The 19446-nt window shown below is 44.5% G+C and overlaps 1 protein-coding gene across 1 annotated transcript in view; it reads right to left on the minus strand.

Annotated features, from left to right (window-relative positions):
• Positions 1-684: 684 nt before the first annotated feature.
• LOC139661404 (F-box/LRR-repeat protein 19) overlaps positions 685-19446 on the minus strand; it is a 23310-nt gene continuing 4548 nt past the window's right edge. Inside the window, exons 2-11 of the mRNA XM_071539828.1 lie at positions 18584-18727; positions 13276-13362; positions 11922-12104; positions 11052-11084; positions 7737-9088; positions 5448-5611; positions 2819-2980; positions 1400-1621; positions 818-1004; positions 685-736 (exon numbers count right to left, since the gene is read on the minus strand). Coding sequence (XP_071395929.1) covers positions 685-736; positions 818-1004; positions 1400-1621; positions 2819-2980; positions 5448-5611; positions 7737-9088; positions 11052-11084; positions 11922-12104; positions 13276-13362; positions 18584-18727 — 2586 coding nt within the window. The remainder of the gene's footprint in view (positions 737-817; positions 1005-1399; positions 1622-2818; positions 2981-5447; positions 5612-7736; positions 9089-11051; positions 11085-11921; positions 12105-13275; positions 13363-18583; positions 18728-19446) is intronic.

A 19446-nucleotide genomic window follows, 5' to 3' on the forward strand; every position in this document is an offset into this window, starting at 1 on the left:
ACAACTGGCTCCCAGTGAACTATTTGGAAAACTATGAAATACTGCTTTTCCCCATTTCCTGGGTCTGCGGCTATTGATTAGCAGGTGGGCGGCCTGGCATGGTGATTGGTTGTTGGGTGGAAGGAAGGAAGGAAGGAAGGAAGGAAGCAAGGAAGAAAGGAAGGAAGGAAGGAAGGAAGGAAGGGGGTAGGGGGGTGGGGATTCAAAGGTTAAGGAAGGGTCATTTACAGTAAACTACAGATATATACACACACCCAAATTGTACAGAGAACAAATATGTACATGCTCAGGGTTTCTTGTTTTTTTTTTGTTTTTTTTAAACTATATCCGACAACTTTGCTTTCCCAAAATATGTCCTCCTCCTCCTCCTCCTCCTCCTCCTCGTGCTCTTCCTCTGTGGTTGTTGTCCGTACATTTTTCTCACAAACAAACAAAAAAAAAAAAAAAATCAAAAGTCAAGAGAAATGTTGCAAAGGTCTGTTTCAGGTGCTCCTCTCCCCCGTTTCCCCCTCCTCCTCTTCTTCTCTTCTCTCGATCTCAGTTGCCCCCCACCCTCCCTGTTTGTAGTGTAACGGGGGTGGGAGGCAGGTGAAGGGGAGAGGGGAGGGGGGGTTTGGGGCCTTTGCTGTCGGGGCGTCGGGCGCCTGATGACATCACGAAAGACGACGTCATCGAAAGAGCGCCTTAGCTGTTCTTCAGCAGTGTTCTGTCTTCGGGAGGGCAGGAGGAGGAGGAGGAGGAGGAGGAGGAGGAGGAGGAAGAAGGCGCGACCGTGGTGGTGGTGGCGGAGGAGGAGGAGGAGGAGGAGGCGGAGGCGTTGGAGGTGGAGGAGGAGGACGAGGAAGAGGAGGAGGAGGAGGACGAAGAGGAGGAGGCGTGGGGCGGGAAGGAGAGGAGCTGTCCCGTCTCGGAGGAGAGGAGGGAGCAGGAGCGCAGGTCCACCGTCTGCAGGGAGGCGCAGCGGCGCAGCAGCGGCACACACTGCTCCGTCACTTTAACACAGCCTGGGACACACACACACACACACACACACACACACACACACACACAGAGACACACACACACACGCAATTTAGTAGTACCAGTAGTACCACAATGGCAGGAGCCTTCAAACAACCACACAGCAATCAGTTTAGTCAAAGTATGAGTGTGTAAGGCTCTCTCTCAGCGGGGCGTGTGTGTGTGTGTGTGTGTGTGTGTGTTTGTGTGCGTATGTGTACCTGCCAGGTTGATGTGTGTGAGGCTCTCTCTCAGCAGGGCGTGTGTGTGTGTGTGTATGTGTGCGTGCGTATGTGTACCTGCCAGGTTGATGTGTGTGAGGCTCTCTCTCAGTGGAGGCGTGTGTGTGTGTGTGTGTGTGTGTGTGTGTGTGTGTGTGTGTGTGTGTGTGTATGTGTACCTGCCAGGTTGATGTGTGTGAGGCTCTCTCTCAGCGGGGAGATGGGCGAGCTGAGTGTGTGAACCGTCTGGTCGGTGATGCTGGCACACTGGCTCAGGTCCAGCTTGGCCAGGTGCGGCACGTAGCGCACCAGCAGGCGTGACGAGGCGTCCGTCAGGTCCAGGCCGGCCAATCGCAGCTCCGTCACGTTCTGGAACCGCCCGCCTCTGGTTTCCCCGTGGGCTGATTGGCCAATGAGAAAGCCGGGGGGGGGGGGGGGGACGTGAGAACGAGGGGCGGAGAGAACAAAGTATTTCCTCTATATGACTTCTGGTTTTCTTTGTAACTCTTGTCTTTAATCCATGTGTAGCATTTATTTAGGGGTTTTCAGGGTTTTTTCAGAATTTTGGTATTTTCCAGGTCTTGAAAAGTTTGGAAATTGCACAAAAAAGTTTGGAAAATTATGGAAAGATATTGTTATAATGTTCCGATGTACATGCAGCTACACTTTCTGTTGTTTTAGACAAATATACTGGTGTTTGCCACTGTGAAGAATAATCTTCATCATCCATGGAGTGACGTGGCAGTTAGCAGGGACAAGACGAATATCTACGTAAATTGTATCGAAGACCCAAAATCTTCAAATCAAATCAAGAAAATATGGTTTGGAAAGAATTTTTAAATTGAAACTGTGTAGGAACCCTGGTTTTTATCTCTGTCTTATGTATCATATAATTATGAGTTCAAGTTGGTTATAGCTTATTATTATATGTCAATAATATATTTTCAAATTGAAGAGTTACGGGGATGATTGTGAGAAGGATAGATCTGTCCTCCTGTGATAACTAGCTTCACTGCTACATGACAGAAATCATCTTCATATCCTGCTGGTAGACACTCAGGTTTGTTGAAGAATTGTTCCTGTCTCTTTTCCCAGCAGCAATGTAAACATCAATATTTTACAGATTGATCTACTCCATGAAATTTAGTTATTTCCACTACATGGTGTACAGTGTTTTACAGCAGCAAAGAGGGTTTTAGGCAGCCGCTTTGCCTCTTGTAGCTTATTGCTGAAGATTACAGTTTTTTATCTATATAGTATCAATAGTATTTGTCATATTATTATGGTAAAACTGCTCCTGTTCTTAATCTGATTATCTACGCTGTTTTGTGACTTTCAGTTAATGTGCAACTTTTATGGCTTGTTTTTTTGATGAGCATGACAATTACTCATAATTAACTATTAATCATATTATTGTCACATAATATGTCACAAAACAAATAATCAGATGAAGAACAGGTGATGCAGGTTTTGCTTAACAAACACGTGACAGCTCTTTTATGTTTTATGGAAAACCGGTGTTCCAATTATTTCGGCCGGTGTAGTGTATCGATCCCAGTCTGACAGTGTGTCCCGTCACATGATGCGGGCGGCCTCACCTGTCCGGGTGTCGGGGGGCGGAGCCAGCAGCTCCCTCAGATGGGAGTCTTTCAGCTCCTCCACTCTGCTGAGGTCCAGCAGCCGCAGACAGGGACAGACGGCCTGACACAGAGCCGAGACCGACGACCAGGGACAACCTGAGACATTCAACTCCAACAGACCTGAGAGAGAGAGAGAGGGGGGGGGGGGGGGTGAGAGACGGAGAGAGAGAGCGAGAGGGAGAGGGAGAGCGAGAGCAAGAGGGAGAGAGAGAGTGAGAGAGAGAGAGAGAGAGTGAGAGAGAGAGAGAGAGTGAGCAAGAGGGAGAGAGCGAGAGGGAGAGAGCGAGAGGGAGAGGGAGAGAGAGAGTGAGAGAGAGAGCAAGAGGGAGAGAGCGAGAGGGAGAGAGCGAGAGGGAGAGGGAGAGAGAGAGTGAGAGAGAGAGCAAGAGGGAGGGAGGGAGAGAGAGTGAGAGAGAAAGCAAGAGGGAGGGAGGGAGAGAGAGAGCGAGAGGGAGAGAGGAAGAGAGAAAGAGGGAGAGTGAGAGGGAGAGACGGAGAGCGAGAGGGAGAGACGGAGAAAGAGAGTGAGAGGGAGAGAGAGAGAGACAGACAGGGAGAGACAGACAAAGAGAGATAAGTCTCACATTCACTTTATTCTTTTACAGCCCTGACTTCTGGGAAAAGCAATGAGGAAGAAAAACCAAAAACTGTCACCTGTCAGCCATATAAGCCTTTACTGTTAAAACACAGTGACACAGAAACAAAATTAATTCAACCATGTTGCAATTAATAGCAGCAAAAGTGACAAAGACTAAATTTTGAATCCATGTCATCAAACACATTGCCCTTATATGACTTCCAGCACAATTAAAGATCAGTGAGTCGTGTTTCCTTTACATTCATTTAGCTTGAAAATAATTTCCACCTGTCATGTTTATAGTTTTGATACTTGAATTGATATTTTTGCATGAAATTCTCAAAAGTCGTAATAGTCACTGGCAGTCGATACAGTGCAGCTTTTTTCCGACCCCAGGTTTGTTTCAGATTTAAACTGACACCCAAAGTAACTGTGAATGAACGTGGGTTAATGTGAGTTAAAGCTTCATATTCTCCACTCTCCAGAGTTTTATTTTGTGTCTTGAGGTCCATTCAAAGCTGTGTGTGTGGTGTCATGAACCAAAAACACTCTCAATCCATTTTTACACGTTCATTTTCCAGCATCTCTCTGAGCCTTACCAAGAACAGGCCGTTTCTGTCGCCTTACTTTAAGGCTCATTAATATTAATGACCCCCCTGTTCTGATTCGCTAACCGTTTCGAGAGTGAAACATGAGACGCCGCGGCCCGGGCAGCTACAGGTAGGGAAAACTCTCTGGTTAATAAACAATGACAACCGCTCAACCGCTTTGAAAAAAACACTTTGTTAGTCTATTATTTCTTACAAAAATGATAATGAGCGAACCTTTGTGACGTCACAAAGTTACGGAAGTCCAAACAGCTCATTTAGTTGGCGACCGTGCGTTTTGATACTTTCACCATGTTTAGATAGACCATCCAACTCCTTTATCATCACAGAGGCAAGGGGAGTCCTGTTTTTTACACCATATCGGACCTTTAATAAAGCAAATGGCAAATCTAACCGCAGCCCGCTCCCTCAGCAAGTGAGCAGACATTACCGCTGAGAACCTGTGACTGTAAACGATGGATTATGCAATCATATTTTATTCACTAAATCAGCCGAGGGTGCTGCTTTAAAAATGTATAATCTGATTTCAGCTACTTTCTCAGATATGAGTCGCACATGACTCAACAAAACGAATGTTCAGCGTTTGAGCGATAGGCCAAGAAGAAAATCCTAATTACTCTACCAGTCAAAAGTTTGGACACACCACATTTTTCTTTATTTTCACTATTTTTCACATTTTAGAATAACAGTAAAGACGTCAAAACTATGAAATGACACAAATGGAATTATGCAGCGACCAAAAAAAAGTGTTAAACAAATCAAAACTATCTTATATTTCAGATTCTTTAAAGTAGCCGCCCTTTGCCTTGATGGAAAGGCAAAAGGCTTTTGGAAAGAAATTCACACACAGGCATCAACTTCACTATTTATATTTGTCTAAGAAAACACATTTCAAGCATTTAAGCAGAAGCCTTTAGATCAAAATGGCTTTAAGAGAATGAAGAAACACAGAACATTCAAATCAGGTGGGTCCAGACTTTTGACTGGTGGTGTACAATGTTCTGAAACTCCTTCAGTCCCTCTAAGACAGTGATTCTCAACCTTTTTTTATATAAAGGACCATAATTTTGTCCACATTAGATCCACGGACCCCCATTTGATGAGATTTTGTCTCTCGGACCCAAATCTGAGAATATTTTTATTGTCAGATATGATTTTGTCCAGAATCCCATGACTGTCTGTATTGTAGGTAGAGAGATAACAGAGAAACTATGATCAGAACAGTCATTCTGCTACATTCTCTAATTGTGTTAACTTCTTGTAAATTAAAAATAATGGTGAAGTTTAACAATTCATACATTTTTCTGGGGACCCCCTGGAACCCCATCAAGGACCGCTGGTGGTCCCCGGACCCCACGTTGAGAACCACCCGCTCTAAGAAAAGGATAAATAGTCTCGTTACCTTGCAGGCGGTTGATGAGCCACATCAGCTGCTTCTTGGAGATGTTGGTGTAGCCCAGGTTGAGGGAGACGGGCTGCCGGCGGATGATGCCGCTCAGCATGGGGGGGGTGATGGAGCGCTGCCGGCTCAGGTCGATCTGAGTCCACAGCCGCTTGTCACAACACCTGCAGGAGGAGAGGAGAGGAGGAGAGGAGAGGAGAGGAGAGGAGAGGGAGAGGAGAGGAGAGGAGAGGAGAGAGGAGGAGAGGAGAGGAGAGGAGAGGAGAGGAGAGGAGAGGAGAGGAGAGGAGAGGAGAGGAGAGGAGGAGAGGAGAGGAGGAGGAGAGGAGAGGAGAGGAGAGGAGGAGAGGAGAGGAGGAGAGGAGAGGGAAAGGAGAGAAGAGGAGAGGAGAGGAAGACAAGAGGAAGAGGAAGAGGAAGAGGAGAGGAAGAGGAAGAGGAAGAAGAGGAGGAGAGGAGAGAGAGGGAGGAGAGGAAGAGGAGAGGAAGAGGAGAGGAAGAGGAGAGGAGAGAAGAGGAAGAGGAAGAGGAAGAGGAAGAGGAAGAGGAAGAGGAAGAGGAAGAGGAAGAGGAAGAGGAAGAGGAAGAGGAAGAGGGAGAGGAGAGGAGAGAGGGAGAGGAGAGGAGAGAGGAGGAGGGGAGAAGAGATGAGAGGAGAGGAGAGGAGGGGAGAAGAGAGAGGGAGAGGAGAGGGGAGGAGAGGAGAGGGAGAGGAGAAGGAGAGGAGAGGTGAGGCTGCGCTCTCTTTAGGCTTATTTTCAACAAGGACGTGCTGCTGCCTCTTCCTCACAGAGCCAAGAGCATGTCAGCGTCTTAAAGTAAGAATCTGCAACATTTTCATATAAATAAAATCTGTTTTGCTGCTGTTGTCGACCGCTCTAACTCCACAGTGATCCAACCTAAATCCAGTTCATGAAGCTTCTCCACTGTCTGTTCTGAACAGCCGGTGCCTGGAGGCTCTTTCCTGGGAAGTGATGCGTTTTAAGTTTCCGGTTTGTTTGGAATAAACAGAAGAAGAAGAAGAACTGGGTAGTTAGCAGTGAGCAGTGATAGCCACCATGGCTGAACAGACAGAGAAAAGAGAAACTCAAACTGCAGCAACAGAAAATCCAAGCTCCGCCCACACTGTTTGATTGACAGGTGATCAGTGGGAAGTGCAGAGCAGAAACACCACAGTGATGAGGCTGAGTGACAAAGATGAACATGTTATTGTGGTAGTATTATGGGTTGTTTTTAGTCATTTGTGCCCAGAATCGAACTGCCCCTCTGGGATAAATAAAGTTTAGTGAACTGAACTGATTAAATAAGTAAATAAATAAAAACAGGCTCTTGCGGCTTACCACATTAAATGTTTTAACCATATCTATAAAAAACTTTTAACCGGAGCGTCCCACAGCAACAGCAGTCACTGTGGTCGAAAATAGAGCTGCAACCAACCATTAGTTTTCATTATCGATTATTTTTTCAATCAATTTAGTCTACAAAATGTCAAAGATTATGTCACCAGAGACCAAAGTGATTCTTCAGATTGGTTACTCAGTCTGACCAGCAGCCAAACGTATTCATTTTATAATGATAGGAAGCTGCAAATCTTGGCAATTGTGGAGCTTTTTTTGAACTGACAAAAACTATAATCAATTGATTTTACATCGATCCACTTTAACAAGACGTTAATGTAGGCTGCAACAACTGCAATAAAAATAATTTGTTCCACGAATCACTGAGACTAGGAATAATGACTAATAATTGTGGTCACAATATCCAGGAGAATAAGCAGCATTATCACTGTGCAGCCCTAATCAAATGTTTTCCCATGATCCCTTGGGAGCTCAGCAAGACAAAATATTCCCCACACTTCCTACTGGTTATTACCACTAGGAGGCTGAAGTGAACGGGTTTTCCCAGCTGGTATTCAAAGTCACAATGAAACAGCATTTTGAGAGCGTCTCGTGTGATGTATTTCCTGTTGAAACAGGATGTTGGGGCGGGACTTCGGGATCACTCAAGAGCCGTAAACCAATGGGAGATCAGTTAGGGAGAGAAAGGTGGTTTTATTTGATGGGACGGGCGGAGGGGCGGGACTGTTCAAAAATCTGTGATGTTTTAGTAGTTGGGGTTTTTATTTAGGTCACTATTAAAGATACACTGTTTTCCAAAGTAAAAGCACTGGGATTTTGATAGAAAAAAATACAAGAAAATACAAATCCTGAAATTTTGGGGGGATTTATTGCTAAATAGTTGTATATTATGGCGTGGGAAATGAAAGTGAAAAAGTGTTTTTTGCCTCACCAGCGGCTCCATGTGCGACAGACTCTCATGCAGACACACAGCTCCCTCTGGCTGAGGGACTGGAAGACCCGCAGCCAGACGTCCCGGGTCATGATGTGGGAGGAGCCCGAGTCCAGCGGCAGGCAGCTGGGCTCGGGGCAGGCGGGCGGCGGACGGACCAAATGTCTCTCCATCTGGACGGGCCGGGGGGGCGAGGGCACGGCGGGCGGGCTGCGCTTCATCATCTGCGAGCGCGGGGCGAGGCGGGACGGCTGGGAGCGGGGCGAGGCCGCCATGGCCGACATCAGGAGCCCGCCCCCTCCCGGGCCGCCCCCGCCCCCGTTGGAGGTGGGGATGGACGAGGAAGAGGAGGAGGAGGAGGAGAGGGTGAGGCTGTTGTTGTTCCGGGAGCCGGCGGACGCCTGGCTGTTCTTGCTGTTGCTGCGGATCTTGTTGCCGCGGCTCCCGCTGCCCTTGGTCCCGCCTCCTCCCCCACCGTGTCTGTGATTGGACAACACGCCGCTGGCGTTCTCCTTCTCCCCGCCCTCCCTCCCTCCTCCTCCGCCTCCCCGAGTCCGTCCGTTGCGCGCCTCCTGCCCGTTGCTGCGCTGCTTCCCCGTGAAGCCGTCCGAGTGGCCCGAGGACGGAGGCGTCTGATTGGAGGAGAGAGGGGAGGGCGGGGGCAGGGAGGAGGAGTTCTTCCTCGTCCTGTCTGTCGTCTGCGTCTCCTCCTCCTCTCCGTCCATCAGCCCTCCCTTCCTGCCTCGCTGCTGCAGCCCCCCCTCTCCCGCTCCTCTCCGCCGGGCCTTGTCCACCGCGCCTCCTCCCTGCTCCTCCTCCCGCTCCCTGTCCTCCTCCTCCCCCCTCCCCCCCTCCCCCTCCGACTCCTCGCTGGCGCTGAAGCCCAGCTCGGCCAGCCGCCGCTCCCTCTCCCTCTCCCTCTCTCGCTCGGTGCGGCTGCGCTCGCGCTCCGCCCGGCCCCCGCTGCTGTTGCCGTAGACGACGGGAGGAGGCGGGGCCGGGGAGGAGGACGAAGGGGAGGAGCCTCCTCCTCCCCCTCCTCCCCCCGGCTCCCGCGAGGAGTCGTCCGAGTCGGACTCGGAGTCGGACTCGGAGCTGGAGGAGCTGGAGGACGAGGACTCCGGGAGACGCTCCAGCAGCTGGCACATCCTCTTGAAGCGCTCCAGTTTCTCTCGGTGGTGGGAGCGCTGGTCGGCGCTCGACGTCCCCCCCGCTCCTCCTCCGCCTCCTCCTCCGGCCTGGGACGAAGAGGAGGAGGAAGAAGACGAGGAGCCCTGCCCCCCTCCGCCTCCTCCTCCACCGCCACCTGAGGAGTTGGGACCGTTAGACTCTGACGCCTCCTGCTTGGGTTTCTGAGAAAGAGAGAAAGAAAAAGCAAAAATCAGGGATTTCATCAAACTGGTTCTAAAGCCTCTGAAACAATAATGAACACACAGACATGACCGGGACATTCTTTGTTTACATACTGGACTCATCTCTGTACGCTCATCTGTACATGCCAACAATACACATTTGCTCTGGACTAATTTTTGCATATATTTACACTTCCAGTCAAAAGTCTGGACCCACCTGACTGAATGTTCTGTGTTCTTCATTCTCTTAAAGCCATTTTGATCTAAAGGCTTCTGCTTAAATGCTTGAAATTTGTTTCTTAGACAAATATAAATAGTGAAGTTGATCCTATGTATGAATTTCTTTCCAAAGCCTTTTGCCTTTCCATAAAGGCAAAGGGCGGCTACTTTAAATAATTTAAAATATAGGATAGTTTTGATTTGTTTAACACTTTTTTGGTCATATTTTGATGTCTTTACTATTATTCTAAAATGTGGAAAAAAGTAAAAATAAAGAAAAATGTGTGTGTCTAAACTTTTGACTGGTAGTATATCTGTACATTTTAATAGGTGATAACCAACAACACACAGCTGCATGGTCTGGACATATTTCTGTACATCTGCTAATGATAATGTGTATAACTTCCTATGCATGTTTGCACATCTGGACACATTCCTGTCTGTGTATTTGCTCTCACATCTGTACACCTGCTAATGTGAACAGCTAGTGATGCACACTTGCGCGCCGTATCTCTGTTTATCTGCTGTAATTGGATGATGTATCGTATCTGTGCTATCTTCATCGCTCTCCATTTGTCTTCTTCTTGTTCCTGTGCTGCGGCGACAGCCCGGTCGCCCCGCGGGGATCATAAAGGTTTCATCTGATCTAATTGACGTGCATCATTTGACACCGCTAATTTGCCGCTCCTCTGGTGCACTGCAGGCAGCGGATCTGAAGCGTCAGCATCTGCATACAGGTAACGTTACGACTGTTTGTCCTGTTTTCTTTACAATAACACAGAAGCCGCTCGGCGTCGCTCCTCCAGACCGCAGACGGCGCTGATGCTTTGTCCATCGATCGACAGCTAGCTAAATTATCTGCTTAGTTTGCAGTCGCTGCCTGACATTTTTTTCTCCTTTTGCCTTGAAACAGATCAGCGGTCAACGCAAACCCAGACACATTACAAGAAGAGTGTTTTTTTTATTTTTTGTTTTTTCAAATTTCAAATCAGACTGTTGCGTATTCTTTAGAATAGATTCAACCCAAATCAGTCTCAAGTGTTGAGGCACAAGTCTCAAGTCAAGTCCCATGTCTAAATGTAGATTACCAAGTCAAGTCCATGTCATTAATGTCAAGTCTCAAGTCTAAATGTAGAACAGCAAGTCAAGTCAGAACAAATCAAGAGTCCAGTATCAATTTAATATCTAAAAGAAAACTAAATATCTAGGACTTTTCAATGCAATATGGTTTTAATAGGATAAAAACTTGGTAAGAGCATCATGAGTTTGATTTCTATAATCAGTTTCGACTTCAATAAATTCAATCATTCCATACAAATTCAGAAAACAGAATTTGAATTCAGTCGTCTGCTGGAACAAATCTCATCACTTTCAATCTGAGTCATTTACACAAACACAAGATCTCAAGTCAAGACTTTAGAAACCTTTTCAAGTCATCAGAGTACAAGTCAGAGTCAAGTCCCAAGTCACCAGAACCCAAGTCAAGTCAAGGCTCAAGTCTTCTCTTCATGCATCAAGTCAAGACTCAAGCAATTTAAACTGCGACTCAAGTCTTACTCTAACCTCTGATAAAAACATACAAAACATATCCAGATATGAGACAGAACAACCAAAACAAAAGAGAGCAGAAGTTTTGTGTTTTCAGGTGATGCAGAACTTTCACATCCATTCCAGCTGTGACTACACAACACTAGCTTTCCAAAAAAATTCAAATGTACAAACTTTAAGTTGAAGCATGACGTACCTTTTTGAGGCGTTTTTCATGGGCGCCCTTCATCTGGGAGGGGAGCGGGAGGCGGGGGGAGACAGACAGTTAGTGCCGGATCATGTTCTCAACATACAACAAAATCAAAACATGCCAGTGGTTGCATCCGTGTGCCACTGAGAGACACAAATCTGCAGGTTTTCATTCCAAACCAACAGTACAGCAGGTTGAAGCTTACTGTCAGTGAAGTTAACTGGTTTGAACTGGCTGGCAGAGTCAGTATCATCTTTTAAATCTCTTCTTAAAATGTACTTTCAACATAATTTATTTTATAACCTTGACTTTTATTCATTTTTCATCCCTGTTGTCTTGTCTGTTATATTATCCCATGTGTTGTCATCCCTATTGCTGGATCTATTTATCTTACCTTTTGTTTATTAATTGTTTTTATTATCCATATCAATTCAAATTCAAAACAACTTTATTAATCCCACTAGGGGCAATTAGTTACGAGCAGCTTGTTGTACACAGAAAAACACAGTAACATCCAACAACATACAAACAAACAATACACCAAGGAGCTAAAATGTGGAATAAAATCTATAAATAATGTTGATCATCATCATCATCATTATTATTGACTTGACATTATCATTATTACTATTGATCTGTCCTGTCTTTTATCTCTCTTGATTGTGAAGCACTTTGATTTGAAATATAAAAACTATATAAATTAAGATTATTATTATTATTCTAACTGGCACAGAGCCGCCCACCAGTGAAACTGTGGCACAGAACACCATCTCACTGTAGTTATCATATAAAACTATGAAAAGAGGAGAAGGAGACATGAAACTCCTCTTCTTCTTTCAAACATAAACCCAGCATCTTTCTCTCCCTCCTCTCTACCTTCTTCTTGGGCCCGCTGTCCTGCGGCAGCTCCTTCTCCTTCTTCCTCTTGTGTCCCTCCGTCCGCCCTCCGTCCTCCAGGGAGGGCGGGGCTTTCTTCTTGGGCGGCGGGTCGTCCGTCAGCTTCCAGCGGCCCACCTCCCCGTTGTCCAGCCGCCGCTTCCCCGACCCGTCCGCCTGGTCCTGGACACACACACACACACACACACACACACACACACACACACACACACGGGAAGACACACTCACACTTGTAACTGCTGAACCAGAGGTGAGATGTGGCAGCATGATGCGTTTACAGTACTCTGCTTTTCTCAAACAGCCAGTGCCTTTTTTTTTTTTTTTTTTTAAACATGAAAGCTGATGGGACAGGACAAGGCGGACAGGAAGCAGCTGCATTAGAAAAACACATCGTCTGGATTCACTTTAGCTACAGCTGAGCGCTTTCTTCTGTTGTGATCAAGAGTTTTTATTGGTATTCATATGAAAATAAGACAGCAAATCACAAACTGTCACTAGTAACAATTGGGGGGTGGATAGGGAAAAAAGGGAGGAGGGATGTAGCAGTATAATTTGAATGTTGCATGAAGTTATTAGATTGCTACACTAAGAAAGTCACCTTTAATCAGTATAAAATAAATCAATAAAATCAGAAATGTTAGGAGACATTATGGAGTTAGGACACTTCCATGCTTCCACTGTAGCTGGTGTGTCTTTGTTTAGCCTGGCAGCCGTACATCCAAAAGCAGGAGAGGAGGAGAGTTAAACTTTTTGACATAGACTACTTTTTTTGTGAGCTGACCAATCACAACGAAGAAGAGGCGGGGCCCACAGCACACGGGCAGATGACAGTTTAGGACAGCGACAACCAGAGTGAAAATGGACAAAAGTAGCATCAGAAAAGTTGGTATAGAAGTTGTTCCTGTGATCATGAAGAGTCAGTGTGGAGCACAATGGCTGCTTTCTGGAAATAACTTTTTTACTGATAGTGTTTGTGCAGCAGCAGTTCCTCTAAAGTCCACTAGAGTCCGGCTCCGAAAAGACTCCAAACCACCAAACTCCATGAAGTCAATGGACCACAACCCAACTTCTGCTAAAAATATTAAGTCAGTACATTTTTTTCAACAAGAGGTTTTGGTCTCAGTAGCTAATTTCACTTCTTCTGATGTGTGTGTCCTTATGGAAATTTTCAAAATATCTGTGTCATTAATGGGATATAAAGGATCTAAAATGGGGTTGTTTTCCTAGTGATTGACAGGTCATTGACTCTGACCCCTGACCCACAGCTCCCATCAGCCCCTGGCTCTGACCCCCGGCCCACAGCTCCCATCAGCCCCGGCGGCCCGGCTCTCACCTTACTGGTCTTGCCCTCCTTGTGGCACTTGGGACACTCCCAGCAGTTCGGGATCTCATCGTTGATGATGCCTTCTGCTTTACCCATCTGGGGAGGCAACACAGTAATAATGTATTAACACACACACATACACACACACACACACACACACACACACACACACACACACGCCTATCTATCTCTCTATGGATTTAGACAGATTACAAACTTAATCAGCTGTAACATTCACATTTTCTCTCTCTCTCTCTCACAATGACAGTAATCAGAGAGAAACTTCTCATTATTACAACAACAACACTTCCTCAACAGAGACTCTGTCACTGCAGCAAACAACAGAGAAAGTTCCCACACTGTTAAAGTAAAAATATCCAGACTGACAGAGAACAGACAGAGAGGGAAACTAGAAGTTAGTAGATCTAACAATAGCACCGGTTTGAGAAAGAGACAACCAATCGTCTCCATCACAGTCTCATTTGTTTACAGTAATTATACCAAGGTATCACAGTTCATTTGACGATGAGATATTCATGTTTAAAAATGCTACACATAGCACCTTTAATGTGTTACAAAACCCTGCTGGAGTCGGCTTCTATCTCTTCATAAAAAGAATAATTTATGAAACTATGGGCTGGAACAGCTGTTTCTGTCTGTCATCTATCTATCTATCATCTATCTATCCATCCATCCATTCAACCATCTATCCATCCGACCAACCATTTCCATATCCAATCATCCATTTATCTGTCTATCAGATCAGTCAGATACACTGAACAAAAATATAAACGCAACATGCAACCAGTTTCAAGATTTTAAATGATGATGATTTTAAAAAAGTAATTTGAGAGAAATTCTGGGCAAAGGAGAAATGTTCATAAACAGATGATGTAAACAAAGTTGTGCACAAGATTTGAGAGGAATAAGCTTTTCGTGGAAAGTTAATGGGATATTTTAACTCATTAAACACAGGACCAAAACTTTACATGTTGCTTTCATATTTTTGTTCAGCATATTTACAGTTTTCCATTGTAATGAATAGAAATCTCACTAGACTAGAGGAGTACAGGTGTTGATGATTAAGGTTTCTAAACCTTGTATTCCTACAACAACAACTCTTTTTCCCTCCTACTTGTGCGCGTTCCAGTCGAAACATTTTATTGGCACCACAGAGACACTCTTCTCTTTAATTTTATTCCATTTTTATTTATATCCTTCATTACTATTCTCTTTGTTCTCCAACCTACACCTTTATTCTTTGCTGCTGCAATGACCCAATTTCCCCCTCGGGGATCAAAAAAAAAAAGTTTGTCTTCATCTTTATCTTTTATTCTTACTGGTGCCGAGGAAAGCGACCGAGCGTGTGTTTAGAAAGGCAGATGGCGTGAGCAAATGTTGCAGAGATTATTTATCTTACGCGCCTTCCTTCAGCATGGAGAGGAATCGAAACGAGAGCAGACTGTGTGTTCACGCTGATGACACGCAGACCTCGTTATATATAGTAATTAATAGTATTTGAATGTGATGTCAGCTCTCTGGCTCCCTCCGCCTTCATCTCTTCCACGGAGAATGCGGAGCGTGAGGAAACTTGGCTCGCTAGTTAACATTAGGAACTGAACCATTAGAAAACACAGCTGGTAATATATCACATACATACTCATGCCACGCTCATGTCATGTCGGATTTACCGTAAATACAAAACGGCTGACTGGGAAAAAACATTCATGTCAGCTTTCAAGTGGCAATCACAACCAGGATATGGGATTTTTTTGGCACAGTAATACATTCAACTCTTCTTACAAAAAGCGAGTAATATCTGCTGCATTTTGTTTATGGTTGATTTTACGTTCACACTGATAGAACTGAGGGTTGGTTCATGTTCTTGTTTATATGTCTTACATATCGCTTATACGTCTTGTCTGTCAAATCAGAAACCAGTTCACTCATACGTCTTGGATATGTCACTGTTTCTTGTCTACAACACTGGTGCAAAATCAATAAAAAAAAAGATTTGAGAAAGATTTTACGTTCATAAATAAAAAAAATATTTTGGGGCCGTGGGCGTCTCAAAGAGAGAAACACGTGAACGCTTCCAAGATGTAGAACAAGAACAAGACTGAAGTCCAATATGACGTCACCATGACAACAGAAGCAATGCTTATACAACGATTTGCTTATGATTTGCCAGAGTTTGTGTTACCTAACAATCAGAGGATTTAGCAACATATATATATATATATATATACACCCACTGAGCACTTTATTAGGAACACCTTACTAATACTGGGTAGGTATCAGCTTTCAGCTCAGTGTCAACCAGCTACCAAAGTGACATCCGCCTCCAGGTTGAACGTGTTGCATTCTGGGATGCTTTTCTGCTCACCACAGCTGTAAAGAGGTTATCTGAGTTACTGTCGCCTTTCTGTCAGCTCATCAACAAGGCGTTTCCGTCCACGTCACTGGATGTTTTTTTGTTTTTCACACCGTTCTGTGTGAACTCTAGAGACTGTTGTGTGTGTCACTGAGATCACATTTTTTTCCCCGTTCTGATGTTTGATGTGAACATGAACTGAAGCTGCTGACCTGTACCTGCATGATCTTATGCATTGCACTGCTGCCACATGATTGGCTGATTGGATAACTGCATGAATATGAAGGTGTGCAGGTGTTCCTAATAAAGAGCTCCGTGAGTGTATATACAGTATATCGCTGTACATCTATGTAATGTGGCAGTCCATGCAGACTCATCGAGACAAACTGGAAATGAAACAGCGGGTAAATTTTATTTGAAGACAAGAAGACTGTTGTGGCAGTTTTGTGAAAAATCTCAGCTACGGTGTAAATATTCAGTTTCACAGTACAACTTTAATTAATAAAAGGAAGGATCTTTTCATTAAACAGATACTGCTCAATAAGAAACATTATTTGTTTTTTTCTGAACAAGAGCTGCAACGATTAATCGATTAATTGTCAACTATTAAATGAATCGCCAACTATTTTGATAATCGATTAATCGGTTTGATTAATTTTTTAAGAAAAATAAGTCAAAATTCTCTGATTCCAGCTTCTTAAATGTGAATATTTTCTGGTTTCTTTCCTCCTCTATGACAGTAAACTGAATATCTTTGGGTTGTGGACAAAACAAGACATTTGAGGACGTCATCTTGGGCTTTGGGAAACACTGATCCACATTTTTCACCATTTTCTGACATTTTATAGACCAAACAACTAATCGATTAATCGAGAAAATAATCGACAGATTAATCGACAATGAAAATAATCGTTAGCTGCAGCCCTATTCTGAACATAACCTAAACCGGCTCGCTCGCTCTGCGTTGGTCCGGCTCGACTTCTGTGAACTGCAAACACCTTTTAACCTGTAAATCTAACGGTCAACACAGCAAGAAAGAAACCACCAGCAGCTCTGCATCAGCATCTTTCACCTTCAATCTGCTTTAATCGTGTTATTATCTACATCTTATTCTTTGCTGCTGCAATGACCCAATTTCTCCTCGGGATCCATTAAATTTTCATCTATTAAATTTTCATCAAAAATGTAAATCCCAGAATCTGCACCCACTTTTTAGAGGGTCAGCGGTACCCAAGCGTGGCGGTAAACACAGCAACCAGGCTGAAGAGCATGTTGTAGAGACACATGCAACGTCACGTCAGCTGCATGTGAGTCAGAGTCATGCTGACATATGCTGACTGTGCACATACGTGGCCTACAGAAACACACACACACACACACACACACACACACACAGACACAGACACACTTGGCCCCACCTTGAGACAGCTGGGGTGGACAATCTTGGCACAGATGGTACATGCCATAAGACACACACACACACACACACACACTCAAACACACACACACACACACACTCTAACACGGGGCGTCTCGTACATTTCCATGTCATGTACCCACACACAGACCCACACAGGCCACAGCGACCTGCATATGGGAAGGTTTGTGTTCCTGCTGTAGTGTTGAACTTAGAGCTGGGAGATGTTGACAAAATCAAATATCACAATATTTTAGAGCGAATAACTCGATAATGTGCCGATACTTTGGGGGGAATGAGTATTTGTGCTTTCATAAGATATTTACACACAAGAAAATTTTGAAAATTAGCAATGATCATTAGGAATCAGTAATAAGTAATGTGGATATGATGAGCAGGTAAAGCCAATCACTGTTCATTTTACTCAGCCAGAGCAGGCTGATAAGTTCAGAAAGTTGTGTCACTTTACTGTAACACAGACTTTAAGACCAGGAAGAAGTGACAAAAAAAAGGTTAAGAGATGATATCTAGTCTCATATTGAGATATTTGATATTATACAATATATCACCCAGTCCCTAGTTGAACTGCACAACTGTCCACACTGTGCATGGAGGGAGTGACCCCCATGTTTACAACAGTCATTCTTACACATTCTCTAACTGGGATCATTTCTTGTGAATTAAACTCAAATGAAATTCAACTCAAGTGAAATTACTGCTGCTGTTGCCCGACCAGGTCTCTCTTGTGAATGAGACCCCGTGTCTCAATGAGATTACCTGTCTAAATAAAGGTTTATTAATAATAATAAAAAAAAACTCATTCCTCATTCTGCTGGCGACCTTAAGCCCAAAGGGACACTAGACGGCGTTGATTTGATCGTGCCGTTACTAGCATCCTAAAGACTTCTGTACAAAACAACCTGCCTAACATGACCTACACATATAAACACCTCCAAACACACATACTCTACCAGTCAAAGGTTTGGACACACCACATTTTTCTTTATTTTTACTATTTTACACATTTTAGAATAATAGTAAAGACATCAAAACTGTGAAATAACACAAATGGAATTTATGCAGTGACCAAAAAAGTGTTAAACATATCAAAACTATCTTATATTTTAGATTATTTAAAGCAGCCGCCCTTTGCCTTGATGGAAAGGCAAAAGGCTTTGGAAAGAAATTCATACATAGGCATCAACTTCACTATTTATATTTGTCTAAGAAACATATTTCAAGCATTTATGCAGAAGCCTTTAGATCAAAATGACGTTAAGAGAATGAAAAACACAGAACATTCAATCAAGTGGGTCCAGACTTTTGACTGGTAGTGTAGACACAATTTGAGATAGCTGACACACACACACACACACACACACACACACACACACACACACACACACACACACACACACACACACACACACACACACACACACACACACACACACACACACACACACACACACACACACACACACACACACACACACACACACACACACACACACACACACACGCACCTTGAGGCAGCTGGGGTGGATGATTTCGTTGCAGATGGTACACTCCATGAGGGAGAGGCTGAACTTCTCTTCCTCCGAGTCCACCGTGTCCTCCTTCCCCGCCTCGCCGCACGCAAAACACACCGCCGTGTGGGGCAACACCGGCTGCAGAGACACACAGAGAGACATGAAACACAAGAAAAAAAAATTAACAAATCAAAACACACTATAATAACACCCGCGAAATATTAGAAACCCCAGCTCTCTCCACGAGGATCTCATTTCAGCGGGAAGAGAGCGAGAGAGAGAGAGAGGAGAGCGTGGATTTACAGTCAGGTTCGTCTGAAATTCGTCTCTCCGCTGATTCAGAGCTCAGCGGGCAGAGCGGGGCACTCGCACTGCCAGGTTCATTAGGGGTTCAGGTCCCGCTGGGACGTTCAGGCGCGGGCCTGTTCCTCCAACCGTGAGGCTGCAGATGCTCCCGCACCGTCGCTTAACATCCACTTTCACTCCGTATCATCAATCATCACAGTGGAAGCTTTCCCCTCTAATGCGGACTCAAAAAAACAGTATCAGATTTAGGAGTGAGGAGCCTGATCATGGGGAGGCACAGTCAATAATGTATACAGCACAATTTTAGATATCACCATTAATAACTGTGGGATATTGGCACACCGACAATATTGAAATAGCTCATTTCAGTGTCCACTGTAGTTGAAAATAGTCGAGATGTTGTTTTTTCTCTGGGGTTTTTGTGTGTATTTTGTGTTTATTATGTGTTTATGTGTAAAATAGAGTAAAAAAACAGAACAGTCAAGATGTTTATGTAAGATACAAAAAATGCTGTAAAATAATTTTGTTTTCCGTATCATGGAGATCAATAA

The sequence above is a fragment of the Centroberyx affinis genome, unplaced genomic scaffold (assembly GCF_046629955.1).
Source record: "Centroberyx affinis isolate AG114_WGS23_722 - 3 ecotype Tasmania unplaced genomic scaffold, CSIRO-AGI_Caff_v1 ptg003527l_1, whole genome shotgun sequence".
NCBI classification, from domain to species: Eukaryota; Metazoa; Chordata; class Actinopteri; order Beryciformes; family Berycidae; genus Centroberyx; species Centroberyx affinis.